The sequence below is a fragment of the Osmerus mordax genome, chromosome 17, assembly GCF_038355195.1.
Source record: "Osmerus mordax isolate fOsmMor3 chromosome 17, fOsmMor3.pri, whole genome shotgun sequence".
NCBI lineage: Eukaryota > Metazoa > Chordata > Actinopteri > Osmeriformes > Osmeridae > Osmerus > Osmerus mordax.
Window position 1 is genome coordinate 3822216 of NC_090066.1, and position 16691 is coordinate 3838906.

At 47.5% G+C, this 16691-nt stretch overlaps 1 protein-coding gene across 1 annotated transcript in view; it reads right to left on the reverse strand.

Moving 5' to 3' along the window:
• Positions 1 to 12256: 12256 nt before the first annotated feature.
• The window catches only part of LOC136960464 (transcription factor SOX-5-like), a 17753-nt gene continuing 13318 nt past the window's right edge, over positions 12257 to 16691 (reverse strand). The window contains exon 3 of the mRNA XM_067254966.1: positions 12257 to 12427. Within this exon, the coding sequence (XP_067111067.1) occupies positions 12257 to 12427 (171 nt within the window). The remainder of the gene's footprint in view (positions 12428 to 16691) is intronic.

The window sequence follows — 16691 nt, forward strand, 5'->3', positions numbered from 1 at the left end:
ATCTGTTTTTCAACCTGAGTCTCAATGTGTTAGCTGGTGAGGAGATAACACCTGAATGATATCACTTACACAATGTAAGGGCAGCTCGTTTTGAATAGGTATTCAGAGGTGAGTTTACACAGCCCGGTGAGATATGCTCTCTCTGCTCAGAACAGTCCTCTCCTTTATGGGACTGGACCTGAGCAGGCTGGCATGGGACACGACGCTCAGGCAAGGAGAGGGTTAAGAAGTGTTGGACGGCACTCCTAATGCCTTGTCTGAAGCATCTCAGTTAAAGTAGGCCAAGGCGTATGTATGTATGTATGTGTGTGTGTGTGTGTGTGTGTGTGCTTTCACTGCACATTCGCTGCTGTAATGGAAAATGACACTTCCAATCTGTCTTGTGGCAATAACCCCTCTTCACTGTCTCCCATTCAGTCTCTCTGTGCTTCCAACTCCCCTCCCCCATACTTTCCCTTCCCTTACCCTCTCTTCCCCTCTCCCCTTCCCTCCCCTGACCCTACCTTACCCTCTCTTCCCCTCTCCCCTCTGCTCTTCTGTCTCCTCTCCCTTCCTTCCTCTCTCTTCCCCCTCTCCCCTTCCCTTCCCTCCCTGACCCTACCTTACCCTCTCCCCTCCTCTCCTCTCCTCTCCTCTCCTCTCCTCTCCTCTCCTCTCCTCTCCTCTCCTCTCCTCTCCTCTCCTCTCCTCTCCTCTCCTCTCCTCTCCTCTCCTCTCCTCCTCTCCTCTCCTCTCCTCTCCTCTCCTCTCCCTTCCCTTCCCTTCCCTTCCCTTCCCTTCCCTTCCCTTCCCTTCCCTTCCCTTCCCTTCCCTCCCTCCCTCCCTCCCTCCCTCCCTCCCTCCCTCCCTCCCTCCCTCCCTCCCTCCTCCTCTCCCTCTCTCTGTCACTGTCAGGGCAGCCCTTGTCACTACTTTATTACATCACTTTAACGTGACAACAAAAGAAGACTTTGTGTGGCTCGCCATGGGAGAACAAGCCGATGCATTAAGAGAGGGAGAACAGACATATGTTTAGAAACACACACACACACGCAGAAACACACACACATAGACATACAAACACACCACATAAATATAACCGAGAGTGGACAAGATGTATGGAAAGACTGAAATTGCTTTGAATTGAACTGCAACTCTCTGAATGTCAAAGCAATGGTACAGGTCGCACATGCACACACATGCACACACAAACACACACAAACACGCACAACACGCACAAACACGCACAACACACACTCACACAGAGTGCATGACAGACAAACAGACAGCACAAACAGACAGACACAACACCTATTCTGCTTTAAATTAATTACTGTTATTATTGATGCTGTCATCTGGCCTTGGTTTACCGTCTGACTGACATTCAGACTGCCTGGTTTATCACTCTCTGTGTGTTTCCATAGCTGTTGATGCTGCTGACAGTTACACACATACAATACAGTACACACTCACACCGTCCACCCCCACCCGCCACAAACACTTTCTTGCTCGCTCTCTTGTGGTGATCATATGGAGTGTATGGGTGTGTGTGTATCCCTGGGGGTCTGCGGGCGTAGAAAAAGCGACAGAATAGTCCTTATTGTCCCGCTCCTCTGCCCTCAGACATGGGCGCCATGTGACAGCCATCAGGAGATTGCTAACAGTGTTTAAATAGCACCGGAATGTTCTGCTGTGTCCTGCGAGGACTGACTGGAGAAAGACCGTGTGTGTATGTGTGTGTGTGCGTGTGTGGATGCATGAGTGTGTGTGTGTCTTAACCACCTGGGCTTCAAGGTTCACACACTGTACATGTGGAACCCTAAACAGAAGCTCTCCCCTTGTGTTCACATGGCTCTTGGTTAAAAAGCTTTGATTGGATGATCACATTTGCCACGTCAATTACGTCGATGTTGATGAAACGATTGCATTTGGTTCAGTTCAGACATGTGCCCATCTGGGACAGTATGACATAGCTTTATTCTTTACCTCCCTCTCTCTCTTCCTCCCTCTCTCTTTCCTCTATTTCCCACTCTATTTCTCTTTTTCTCATTCATTCTTTCTTCTTTCTCTCTCTCTCTCTCTCTCTCTCTCTCTCCTCTCTCACTCTCTCACTCTCTCTCTCTTTCCCCTATTTCCCACTTTATTTCTCTCTCTCTCTCTCTCTCTCTCTCTCTCTCTCTCTCTCTCTCTCTCTCTCTCTCTCTCTCTCTCTCTCTCTCCGAGGCCTGGCCCCTGTGATTTGTTTAATTGTCTTAATTGTGTTAGCTTCATCAGAGGCGAGCGGTACACTACAGTGACTTGTCTTAACCGCATTAGGGGGATGAAACAAGAAGGAATGCATGCTTCATTTGGGGTGAAATATAGTTAGGGCTCATGAGCTAAAAATACTGTCTGTGTTCTGTATGCACGCACACATGGAGGGCGACACACAGGAAGTACGCAGAGCGATAGAGAAGAAAAAGTCAATTCTGTGGAGCAAAACACACAAGCGGTGTGTTTCTATCTGATGCAGACAAACCAACATGACCTAAAATACAGCGTTCAGAGGCGCTGTGTACACAACAAGACACAGAGTCCTTGGAAGAGCATCACAAGACTGTCTAGCTAATAGACAAACACATTAGTCCATGATTCTGCATAGTCCCTGCCCGCCCCTCTCTCCTCCCTCCTCCACCTCCACTAATGGGTGAAGGCAGCAGAAGAGAACAGCAGAGTGGATGTGTGTGTGTCAGAGGGAGGGAGAGAGCAAGAAAGAGAGAGAGAGAAAGACAGACATTGACAGAGAGAGAGAGAGAGAGAGAGAGAGAGAGAGACAGAGAGAAATATACAAAACAGACAGATTGCAGTTCACACCACAAGAGAGCAAGGAAGAGTGTGTGTGTGTGTGTCTGTGTTCTATCTACAGCCTGGGAAAGCTGTAAAACAGAGCCAGACACCAGAGAATCCACACTCAGTGACCCACTCCTCACCATCTGAAGAGCCCTCACACACACTGTCTCTCTCTCTATATCGCTCTCTCTTTCTCTCAGACACTCATTCCTCCACACACTCGGCCTTTGAGACTTGGAGATTAGTGTGTGTGTGTGTGTTTACGTGTATTATTGTGTGAATTGTGTGTGTCCACCTGCCTTAAAATAATCCCAAACAGGTGGAGTTACAATATTTAAAGCAGTCATACTGGGGATTGTGCTCATCGTGACTCACAACAGCAAACAATCATGTCATAAATATAGATACAAGCATGTGGTGTGGAAGGTCTCTGACGTGGGAAGGCTGTGGGTGTGTGTGTGTGTGTGGTTCCTCCACACAGAGGAGGGTACACAGCAGTCTGTTGTCTAGGAGTGAAACTTTCACATTCACACGTCCTAAACGGCGCTATACTGCCAGGCCAGGGGAGGAATGTAGCACTGGCATTGTCACTGGCGTGTTTTCTCACACAAGTCACACATACGCACTTGTGTGTGTGTGTGTGTGTGTGTTTGTGCGTGCGTGTGTGTGTGTGTGTGAGCATAGCGGATGGATGAGAGGGAAGGGTAGGGGGAGGGCAAAGGTGGAGTGGTTGGAAAGGTTCCACTTCACCAAGTGTGATCATGACTGTCTCAAAGTCTGACTGTTCTTCTCACTGTCACACACACATACTGTACACACAGTTAAGTTGCTGTTAAGGACTCTGAACTGAAACAACAAATCGTTATCAGAATAATTTTCTTGTACACAATTCCAAAATAACCAGATTAGTAAATTAGAATACAGCACAGTAGCGATCTCTCTATGAATTACAATATGCTGTTCAGCCCATAGTGATAAACACCTGAATGGTATAGTTGAGTGTGTGTGTGTGTGTGCAAGAACTGAATTGCTTTGTCAACACTACAATGAGCCAGGAACAGACGGAGAGAGCATCTCTCCCTGTGTGTGCGCGAGCAAGTGGTGTGTGTGTGTGTGCGCACGCGCGCGTGTGTGTGCAAAGGGAACTGGCAGTGGGTGACAGCTCCAGACCAAAATGACTAGCATCTGGAGGTGGCAGTTGTTTTAACAGCTGAGCTGACAGCATTAATCCAAATGCACTGAAATCAAAAGTGGAGAACACCTGTTCACTGTTCCTGAGCCACGGAGGAGGGAGAGGTTGGGGGTGGAGAGGGGCGGGGGGGGGGGGGGGGGGGGGGGTAGAGGGGAGGAGGAGGGCGGGGAGGTGGGGATTGGGGGGTGTGCAGAGGAAGAGAGGGGGACAGCAGAGACTGTAAGGGAAGGAGTGATCATGGAGGACAGGCTGTGGGAGGAGAAGAGTGTGTGTGTGGTGGGGGGGGGGGGGGGGGGGGGGGGGGATTATAGCCAAGCAGAGGCAGTAGGCCAGACCAGGAGGGCGGGGCAAGGAACCATGGGGGGGATGGGTTGAGATGACCCAGAGGTGAGAGAGGGAGGGCGGGAAGGGAGGGGTGCAGAGAAGGAAAGTGGGGGTCGGAGGATGAGGAGGAGGGAGAGGAGGAGTGGTGGTTAGGAGCAGGGGAAATGAGGGGGGTGGTCTGGAAGCTGCTTGGCTTGTCTGGAAACATCTGGCTCAAATAAGAGTCCCTTCTCTGGTGGGCGGGGTCGTGACCCTGCGGGCTGGCCCGCAGACTGATCACTTCATCTACCCCCCCCCTCCCCCCCCCACACACCCCCCCCTGCCTGGCAGGGGTTAATTAATATACTCCCTCTGAGTTCAAAGAGACCATTGCAGTCTCGCTCACTGCACACGCACACACACACACACACACACAGGGGGGAACACACGGCTTTCAACAAATCTACTGAAATCCCAGACTAAATCACTTGGATCTGATAGTTGTAAGTCTGTTGTTTACCAGGGACAGGTTTGCCTCCAGTATTGTCTATGTGTGTGTGTGTGTGTGTGTGCGTGTGAGTGTGTGTTGTGCTAGCGGGGGGAGACATGGGGAGGAACTTCCTTGCACGTCTGTCTTTGGGGTCGGGGGGGAGGGGTGGTCGTCGGAGGTGCGAAGTTATTACACTGATTGTTGGCATGTGTCACATTGGTAACCCCCACCCTTCACGCAAAGCATGCTGGGTAAGCGGTGTAAAGCTGCTGCTTTAGGTGTTTATGTATTTACTGTGCCACAGACAGGCTCATACATATGTGCTGTTACATGCTGCTCACATGCTTTAAATCAGGGCTCAGAGAACTCAGATCCATTTCAAGCCTTAAATCCCCACTAGACCTGTGCTGTCCTGTAGATCTACAGGGCTAAGGCACCAGAAATGTAAGGTAAGTTAGTAGTAAGCTGATTGGGATATTTGTTCATAGGCCGATGAGGATCGAAAATATGAGTTTGGCTCTCTGACACACTCCCCACATATAGGATCACACGTCAGTACAAACATGTAACTGTACACACACACACATATTCACACACATGCAAATAGCTTCCATGCTCTCATACAAAGTCTAGGGTTCACTAGCAGGCCAACACGCAAAACATGCATAAGTTCTAACATAGATAAATAACCTGAACAAGGCATGTGTGCAGAGAGAAGGATATGTGGTATTACTGTAACACTAACATTGACACTGGATGTTGTGAGTGTATATAGTTTTCTGCTTCCTTTTTACAGGAAAAAAAATGCTGTTGACATGCAACAAGGTGATAGGTGAAGAATGGCTCCTGTAATGCAAAAGTTCAAAAAACGTTTACTCACTAATGCTACGGGGAACAGACAGGTATTACATTTACATATGTGTTACTAAGGGTTTAAAGACTGCTATGCATATTCATGAGCGTTCCATTATTTTAGAGTTGACTTGAAAATGGAAGCTTCGACAAAATAACATTTGCATTTTAATAGACATGGTTGTCGTCTGTATATTTGCATAGAGATTATGCTAGTTAAAACTCTCAGAATCTTTTTTATTTTTCATTTTCATAAACGTCACGTTGTGTTAAGATGACCTGATCTGTAAGAGGTTTTTACGGTGAACATGTTCAGGTCATTCCTGAGTGTTTGGACGGTGCGAAACAGTCTCATATAAATCAAGCTCAATTGAATGAGTCTCAATTAAAGCATGAAAGTAAAGGAAACCCATTTTAATGGATGTTAGCTCGCTCATTCCACTCTATATGATGTCATATTTATCTAGACAACACACACACATGCACACACACACAGACACTACACACTCATTACAGTGCCGTTTAAGTAGAAAACAGGCCTGTCAATAAGGAGTGTATATAAAGACCCGGGGGTTAATGTATGGATTCTTCAGATTTGGTCATGGAACATTCCAGTTAGCTGGATGTGAATGCCCAGTGTTCCGCGTGCCACCTCGGAACGGTCTAAGTCCTGGGACAGGCTGACAGGGGAGCAGAGCAGTCAAAGTCTCTGCAATGGAAACCCTCCGTCTGATTCATGAACCCCAGGTCTTTGTGTTGTTCTTAATGCCTCGCCGGGAGGGCAGTAACACAACTTTACACACACGCAGCCACACAAAGCAGGCAGGCCCACTTTCCCATCCTCGTCCAGCACACACACCACGCCACACACACACACACACCCTGGCAGAGAGAACCACAGGACCCTCTCTCCTAGCTCTAAGCCCCTTTATGTCCCCATGTATTGCACAAAGGCTGGGGCACTGTTTTTCCCATCCACACACACACCATTCAGTGCTTAATATCGCTCATCTGGGCCCGTAGAAGAAAGAGGAAAAAGGAGGTTTCATCTCCATTGATTGTCTCGGGCAAGACCGAGGGAGAGAACACAACCTGAAAAGCTGACGAAAACAATTCAATAAAAAGTGACTTGAATGCGCCTTTCATACGAGGAGGGACAATAGGAGCCTCACAATAGACTCGGACTTCTTCTCATGAACACGGCCGTTTCTCATGGCACAAAGAAAAAGAATTGACTTGAATTCCGCGAGACATACAACAAACGCGCACCTCGGCAGCGCATCTGGGCCTCGCCGCCTCATCGCTGCCTCCTCGCTGCCTCGTTGCTGCCTCGCCGCTGCCTCCTCAAGGTGTTGACACCAGAGTGGAAGAGAGAGTCCCGGGGATGAGTTTGTTTTCTTCACTATCCTGACATGTTCAGCACCGTGCCGAGTGGGAGGTTTTTGTGTGATGGGAATAACCCTTTTACCAACCTCCTGGTTGTGAAGACAGATAAGAGTGCTGTAATAGGAACAGAGACACATGGGGTTGTGTTCGGTAGGAGGGTGTCCCGCCACACCACACAGCTGTCAGTAAATGTTCCGTAAAACCCCGAGCTAAAGTCTTTAAGTCCTATAATGACTCAATATTAGGATGTTAACTTCATCCCAGCCTGACTGGCCGTTTAAAAGCCTTTCCTCGCCTTTCTCTCCCTCCCCTACTTTAATTAGGAACACGAAGAGAAGACAAATCTCCCTCTTTTTTCAAAATAACACAAAAAAAAACAAAAAAAAACATTCTCTTTCAACCTTTTCTGTCCTCCTTCCCTCTTTGGTTTTTTCTCTCTTCTTTTTTCCCACCCGGTCGAAAGAGAGATCATCACAAACAATGCCTGTGAAAATGCTGCACTTAATGTTAATTTATACAACAAACTAATTACTAGCAAATGGTGGAAATCACATATGGAGGGTCTCTCTCTCCCACGCTAGGGCTGTGAACCCACCGCTGAGTGTGTGTGTGTGTGTGTGTGTATGTGTGTGTGTTGTGTGTGTATGTGTGTGTCCCAGTACTCCGACAGCGGAGCTGGGGAGAGGATTAGCTCGCCCGGGGGATTGACGGATGAAGGAGAGACTGCTGGGTTCCCTCAAGTTCTCCAGACCCCTTTCTCTCCTTCCTCCTCCTCCTCCTCCTCCTCCTTCATGGAAGAATGTTTCCGCCCTTACCATTGTCAGCCATTCAAGTGAATGGGGGCGTGAGGAAGCTCTGCCCAGTGTGTTCTTGTGTGGCACAATGGTCCTGCCTAAGTGCTGTCCTATAAAATGCCCCAATGCCTCTAAAAGCACCGCTTTTTCATTTTTCCTGCTCCTCCATGATAATACGTGTTCCGAGCCTGCGACATGCTTCTATATGTGTGTCTATATGCTCGGCTGTGTGACATATTTAGTGGCGAGGGACACATGGTAAGGGACTCCCACCAGTGTTCTTTCTGAACGCTCAGGCCATAAAAACCCCATTCTGACTGACCCTACGCTGTAAAACATCAACCCCCCCTCATCACAGGCAAGACCCAGGCCATAAAGCAGCCAACATCTGACCTAAGACCTGATTCTAGGACTGTAAAACAACAAGAACATCCGCTAGGCACTGACCCCAGGCAGCCAGGGCCCCTGTTTCCTCTCCACCAAGTCATAAACAACATGCTTATTTAGCTTGAGCAGATGCCGCTGTCATGTAGTGTGGAGAGGTGAGAATTGAACCCACTATCGTAATTAAGTAAATACGAGTCTTACATATCGAAGGGCCTGGTCCACTTCCAGTCCCGCTCTCAAGGTGAGGAATTACATGACAAACACTCAGTCTTCTCTAATTCTCTTTTCACTGGGGGTCTGTGTTTAACAATGTGAGCTCCAGCCCCAGTCTCCAGCCGCCAAGGCATCCAAGGCCCCAAGCCCAGAGAGGGGACGGTCTGGCTGGGCAGTAGAGGGCTGCATGGTTGGTCCACAGCTGGGGACAGCCTGGCATTAGCTTAAGTATGACTGTTGGTGGGGTGGGGAGGGGGAGGGGAAAGAGAAGGAGAGGAGGGAAGAGGAGGGAAGAGAAGAGGAGAGGAGAGAAGAGGAGGCCAGAGGAGAGAATGGGAGGGGAGAGGAGAAAAAGGGAGAGAAGAGGAAAGGAGGGGATAGGAGAGGAGAAGAGGAGAGAGGAGAGGGGTGGAGGGGACAGGAGAGGAGGAGAGGAGGAGAGGAGGAGAGAGGAGAGGGGTGGAGGGGACAGGAGAGGAGGAGAGGAGGAGAGAGGAGAGGGGTGGAGGGGACAGGAGAGGAGGAGTGGAGGAGAGAGGAGAGGGGTGGAGGGGACAGGAGAGGAGGAAAGGAGGGGACAGGAGAGGGCTGGTGGAGAGCCAGGGCTGAGACAGCTTCACTCTAGGGGACGAGGGGAACATCTGTGCCCCATATAGCTATCTTTCCACTCTCCATCTCTTTTTCTCTCTTTCTACTCTTTCTCTACTCTCTCTCTAGTTCCTCTCCACTCTCTCCCTACTCTCTCTAAACTCTTCCTCAATCTCTCCCTCACTTGATCCCTACATCTATTTATCTCCCTTAGTTGTTCTGTCAGTCAGGTAGGGTAATCTAACCTCCTCTTATCCCCTCATGTCACTCTGGAGGCTACAAGCTCATTTCTGATGCTTGTCACAGAGGTGTGTGTGTGTTTCTTGAGGGAAAATATTCAGTGCAGCAATTTCAGTAGCAGGCTAACTGATGCCAGTTGTGAGGGCCCATCCCTGGCGTCTGTGTATGTGTGTGTGTGTGTGTAGCCAGCCTGGGCGGTCTCTCCAGGGAGCAGACCTGGCCCCCCTTTGGCCCCTGTGACTCCAGAGCTGCTCTCTGCCCTGCTCCCATTATTAGAGGGAATGACACACACACGCACTCCAGCACGAGCCCCTCTCTCCAAGTGCCCTCACAGACCTCACACGTACACACACACACAAACTCCTGAATCCTGCAAACAAGCATATACCAAGAGACAGAGGTGAGTATAGTATAGGGCAGAACAGGATGTTTAATGTGTATGTGCGTCTCCAGGGTAACAGTTGGGCAGGAGAGAGAGACAGGAGATGAATAGGTAGAGAAGCAGAGCGGAGTATCATCTGGCCAGTCGATGAGGGACACCATGGATAGTAATTTATTAGAGGCCAGCAATCCTAGTCCTGGTGGGGTCTGCCTGTGGCACAGCCAGCTGTGGCAACACACACACACACAAAAGCACATACACGCACACACACACACAAAAGCACATACACACACACACACACACACACACACACACACACACATGAAAGCACACCCACACACACACACACACACAAAAGCACATACACGCACAATCGCACACGCATGATCGACACGCACGCACACGCATGCATGCAAACAGGCACACACACAGAGAGAGACACATGCACAGACACACCGACATGATTGCACACACACGCGCAAACCCAAGGGAGTAGGCTGGCCAGAGTGACCCAGTAACTAACACAGCCCGCTAGCTCTCCAGTTCTCTGCATTTGTCTAGCAACTAAGTAGAGCACCACAATGATAAAACTATGTTTTTGTAACTTCTGCCTCCACCCTGGTGTGCGTGTTTGTGTGTGCGTGTGTGCGTGTGTGTGTGTGTGTGTTTGTTTGATGGGCAGTTGTGTTGAGGAAAGCTCCAGGCCTGTCATATTCATTCTTCCTTTCTCTTGTTTTCTGAGATGTTTAGCATTTTCAGACTCGTTTGGTCTGTTCTTCGTCTTTCACATCCTTTCTTAAGCACATGTTCCTGCACAGTGTGCGTGTGTGCGCGTGTGAGTGTGTGTGTGTGTGTGTGTGTGTGCATGTCGGTGTGTTTGTCATTGATCCAGCTGGAAGCAGTGAGTGAAAGAGGGAAGGAAAGAGTAGAGCTGGGTAATAATACGGCCCTTTCATAATGATTAAAGCCTTCATTAAATTTTCATCCCAACCTGCCGTTTGCTGCTAATGGCCTTTGTGAGGCTCACAACAAAACAATGGGTAGAGAGGAGAGAAAGGGCTTCTATCTGTTTATGAGAGCTAGCGCTCAATACATCTCCCCTCTCTTTCTATCTTTACTCTCTCCCTCACTCTTCATCTTTTCTCTTTCACCCCTTTTCTTCTATTCTGTCTTTCTCTCTGGCTCTTTCCCTCTTTGTGCACATGCATGTGTGTGTGTTCGTGTGTGCATGTTTGTGCGCGGGTGTGTGTGCATGTATGTGGTTGAGCCTGTTCTTGTGTGTGTGTGTTTGTGTGTTTGTGCGTGTGTGTGTGTGCTGGTTCTGCAGGCGCTGAGGCCTTTTGTTCGTGTGTTTCATTTGAACGACGGGGAGATAATGTGTGACCTGTTCTGATGTGCCACTGTAGCACTCACTAATGGAGTCTGTGAAGGCCCTGCTCTCTCTGCCTCCTTCTCTCTCTCCCTCTCGCTCTACATCCTTCTTTCTTTACCTCATATCCCTCCTTTCTCTCTCTCTCTCTCTCTCTCTCTTTCTCTCTCTCTCTCTCTCTCTCTCTCTCTCTCTCTCTCTCTCTCTCTCTCTCTCTCTCTCTCTCTCTCTGTCTCTCTATCTCTCTCTGTCTCTCTCTCTCTCTCTCTCTCTCTCTCTCTCTCTTTCTGACTCACAGGTACATTATTGAGTTTGCAGTTCATGGAGTCCAAGCGAAAAGCAAAACAGAATCCAAAAACAATAACTCAAATATAGCATCTCTCTCACAAACAGGCCAATTCTCAGAATGAGCCAAAACAGCCCTGTCTCTACCAAAGTGAAAACAACAGGACAACATAACCGTTCCACTTCCACTCAAACCCTCAAAGGAAAGGACTGAGCTCTCCTCCAACTTTAAACGCATAGGCCCTGGTGTGTGCAAATCAACACAGGCCCACAAGGCATCCTGAACCACACACGCACACACACACACATGCCTGCAGCAGAATTCTATGGCTTGTTATGTGTGAAGTGAGCCAGTACTTGGGTAAGCAGCAGAGCAGAGCTGGAAAGGCCACAGGTACAGTCTCACAGAACCCTCGCAGGACAAGAAACACAGACTTTGAAGCACAAATTGCAAAGTTAACATTTGCCTAAATAATCGAACCAGGCACTGTTTGGAGAGGTGCTTTGAGGAAGTTGGTCTGTAGGGGATAAAGGGCTGATACTGGTCTACCACTCGCACAGACTCATCACACTCCTTTATCGTAGAGCTACACACACTAGAGTGTCTGTCGTGAAGAACAAGTGAGAGGAAAAGAGAGTGCCTGTCTGTGTCTGACATGCTCAGTGAGAGAGAAAGCTTGCATAAGAAAGAGAGTCAGAGGGAGAGGAGAGAGTCAGAGAGAGTCAGAGAGAGTCAGAGGGAGAGGAGAGAGTCAGAGAGAGTCAGAGAGAGTCAGAGAGAGTCAGAGAGAGTCAGAGAGAGAGAGCCAGAGTGTCTGAGAGAGAGTCAAAGAGAGAGTCAGAGAGAGTCAGAGAGAGTAAGAGACAGAGAGTCCAAGAGAGAAACAGAGCACGCGTCAGTCTGTCCACACAGCGTGAGACTGACCTTCTGGCTCGTTCTTGATCAGCTCCTCCATCTTCCTCTGCTTCAGTGTGTCCACCACGTCTGCCAGGCTGCCCTTGCGCCTCTCCGGGGTGCCCAGGGCTGCCACCAAGCCCCCTCGCTGCCCGCACGCCCGACCTCCTCCTTCCCTGGCGAGGTAGACGAGTTGTGCTGGGGGTAGGGGCTCAGGGAGGACCTCTTACTGCCATCGTGCTCCTGGAGGTCAGAGAGAACAGACATGAGGATGGAGGAGAGGAGAGAGGGGTCAAAAACGGAAGCACAGCAGAAAGAGGATGACGTTTGAGAGGAAAGTAGAGATGAGAGAAGGATGAGAAGAGATCCATAAAAGAAAGGAATGGAAACTCAGGAAGCAAAGAAGAGGAAGAGGAGGGAAGACTGCCAATCTTTTCTGTCACAATCCCTTCTCCTTCTATCACTTTCTCAGCCTGGACTAGTATACTTTCATCCCTGGCCAGCCATCTTTAGTAAGGGCACCCTTGCTCTCTCTCTCTCTCTCTCTCTCTCTCTCTCTCTCTCTCTCTCTCTCTCTCTCTCTCTCTCTCTCTCTCTCTCTCTCTCTCTCTCTCTCACTCTCTCTCTCTTCCTCATTCTTGTCTTCCATCCTTAGTGATCTGCTGCATTTGAGAGACTTGATCAACATAACAGGCAAAACAACTTAAAACCGCAAAGCATTCACACACACTTCTTGCATGACATGAAACATTCTTTAAAAGCTCGTTATTTTTACTTTGAGACACTTCAGTCAATACTTCTACTTGTCCAAGTTTATAACTAAAGAGTTTTACTTTCAATAATATTTTATGACAATGGAAACTCCAACACAACAAAAAAGTTAAACACAATGCACATTGGACTATGCGATACTCATAAAATTTACCACATAAAAATGTGGTAAATTGTACATTTGTACATTTGTTTAAAAGTCACAACTATTTATGTAAAGTTAAACAAATATTATTGTTGGATGATGTTAACAATATTTAGTAGCATAGTTAGACAGTCCTAATCCCTAACACTAACATAGAAGCTATGCCCTTCAATCCAACTATAGACTCAACAGTACCTGAACTGAATTAGCCCTGACACAGACACAAGGTGCTCATGATCAGCTTTAGGACTGCACGCAAGTGCACACACACACACTTACACACACTTACACACAAACACACGGCACATGCATGTACGCACACACAGGTTCCTGCCCTGATCCTGGCTGTGTCCCAGAAGCAGGGATCTTTTGTAAAGTTTAATTACAGAACAAGTCAGTTATTTGCAGACAAGGTCAATAGTCCATCTGTAGATCAGGCTAATCTGGCTAATCTGCTCCTATTATGTGTGTGTGTGTGTGTGTGGGTACGTGTGTGTGACAATAGAATCATTCTGGAAGAACTAACAGAGATACAGGGCTTATTTGTTACATAAAACGATGTACGCGTATTAGGTACACACATTTATTCACGCAAATGCCCAAACAACATGCTCTTTTCGTTTATAGTGATTGTGTTTATTTGTGAGGATGGTTTATTGACCTGATGAAGTTCTAATCATTAACCTGTCCTCTGATCAAGGCAGACGTGGAAGCGTCTAATAATAGTAATAGACACACACACACACACATGGTCCGCTGGGTCTGGGAAGAGGGATGTTGCGTGTGGGGCTCATGTACCCCTGTCTAAGCTCTGTGTACGTCCCTGCTCTGTACAGTACTTAACGGTTGGAGCAGCAGCCATGGTTTCAATATTCATACTGCTTTCATTGTCCCAGACCGTGAGCACAGCACAGGAACCATTCTCACCTGGTCAGAGAGTACACTCTCTCTCCGACACACACACACACACACACACACACAAACATAGCCACACAAACAAACAAACAAACACACAAACAGCTGAGACTGAATAAGTCAACATGCTTGATTATTCATGTAGATGTGACTTTGTGAACTTCTATTCCAGTGACTGTAACATGGAGGTGCATTGTGCCTCAAAGCCGATGGACTAATGTGTGTGTGTGTGTTTGATACACCCACACATTAGATTGGGTTGTTCGTTCATGGCTCATTAGTGAATATTCCCTTCATCACTATCACATTGTACTAACTGATCAAGGCTTTGGATGGCAGGATCTCCCACCCTCTAAAGCATGTTCTCATCTTGTGTCTCCAGTTCTCTCTTCCTTTCTCCTTCTCTTTCTCTCAAATGTATTTGAAATGAAACGGAAATGAGTGCTTCTGCTAGCCAGACAAATCCTAAGACTACAGATGACATAGAAATGACTGAAAGTACGGATTGAGAGAGGGATGGAGAGAAGAAAAAAGGTGAAGCGACAGTAAAAGAAAGGGACAGGTAGGGTGATAGAGAAAGAGAGAGAGAGAGAGAGAGAGAGAGAGAGAAAGAGAGAGAGAGCGTGTGTCGGCAGGCTGTCTGTGTTGTGACTCTGCCCACAGTTGAGAGCCGTGCATCTTAAAGGCGCAGTCACACCTGTCACATCCCATTAATCTAATCCACAGCCCGCTCCAAACAGCAGAACCCTTTATTTCTAGAAAGATGTCTTGCAAACAAAACAAGCACAAAAAGAGAGAGAGAGAGATGAAGGGAGGAAGGGGGGGGGGGTGAGGGGGGGCGCTGGCGTTTCTCTCTACTGTCAGATCTGTGGAGATGTCACCAGAAGCCGTCCACAATGAGGGTCATTTCTTAATCAAAGAGAATTAAATACAACAAGATGACTCTTCAAAGCCCTGGGACATTAGGACTTGACATTATTTATGTGCAAAGCAGACACCCTTATCCAGGGCAAGTTAACTGGCTTATATTCCTCTTTATAATCCACACGTACTGACATATTTACCCTAGCCATTCAGTTACTGCAGACGCTTTACAACACTGAGGCCAACTCAGACATCAAACCGTCAACCTGCCACACAAAGTACTGATTGTATATACGAGTGTGTGTACGTGTGTGCTTGTGAGTGTGCACGTGCTAATGAGCATGCTACATTTTGTCAAAGTAGGAATTCATTTATGAATATTAGGTGTATGAAAGTCTTTAAGAATACTATCAATGTTCATATATTTGTATATATGTCACTGTGTAAGTGTGTATTTGTACAGTATGTGCATGCTTGTGCTTGCATGTGCAGTGTGCGTACATGCAAGCGTGTGCGTGCGTGTGTTTCTGTGTGTGTGCGTTTCTGTGCATTTGTAAATGTGTGAGAGTGAATATAAGTATTTATATGCATTTGATCCGCCAGGCTGACAGTGTGGGCGGTTCTGCTTTTAGTTTGCAGATGTCAATTCTCATCCAAATGACTGTAACAAAGTCAAACTGTGCCTCTCTCCTCTCTCTGCCTTCCTTATCCCCTTAGTGTTTCTGCATGGCAGCAGAATTAAACAACTTTTGTCTTCTTAAGCTCTTTGTCTTCTTAAGCTCATCACTGAGGAGAGGGCTGATTTAAACACACTTAACTCCTGCCAAAAATTCAAAATGCTATTTTTTCCCTTCCGCCAGCACAGATGCCGCTGTTCATGTTCCCTGGCATTTTTTTGTTGTTGTTCTGTCTATTTTCACTCCCCCCCCCCCCTCCTGTCTTTGCGTCTTCCCTCCATCCCCCTGCAGGACAAACTTACCCATTTACCTTAAAGGGTCTCTTTCTACAGCATCCCCCAGTCCCCTGTGCGTATTTGAAAAAGAACAGAAGACTTGTAGTGGTGGAGAGTCGGTGAGTGAGAGGGAAGAGGGTTTGGAGGGGGGGGTGGGGGGGTGTTGTCGAGTCTCTCCTGGCTGGGGTTTGGTAGGGATGTGAATATATTTGATGTTGGCGTGTCACGGATCAAGGCATGGCCAATGAGGAAGTGGGAGTCACTGGAAACAGCTGTAAAATCACACACGCCTGCACACACACACACATACACACACAAACACTCATATGCGCTGCTTTTGCTTTAACAAAAACAGGCCACAGGGATGTCATCAGAATAACTCCTGGAGTAAGACTGATCACATTTCCCATCCCTTGTCACACACACACACAAAATTCCTTCATGTGCCACATCTAAATGCAGGCATGGTCAGCTTTGGAGATCCGTATGGCTGGGGACCCCTCATAGACCCCCCCTTTATCACACACACTCAAACCCCGCACAAAGAATAATCGCTCATTCACGTAAACCTCTTACAGAACCAGACTTTCTCTACAGGTCCCAAGTAAACAAGGGAGTTGTAGAGGTTTAACCGTGAGCTCACATTTATAAGGCCATAAAAACAATAATAAGAACAATCAGAAGAATTAATAAAATACAAATAATAATACTTTCTTAGTACTTTTGTGATTATGAGTATTATGATTATTACCGCTAGTAGTTTGAATCATATTGTACTATTTTTTTTGTTACTAGACCCTTACAATACTTAACAATACAAGTAATAATAATCATCATCATCATAGTCATAATGATAAAAA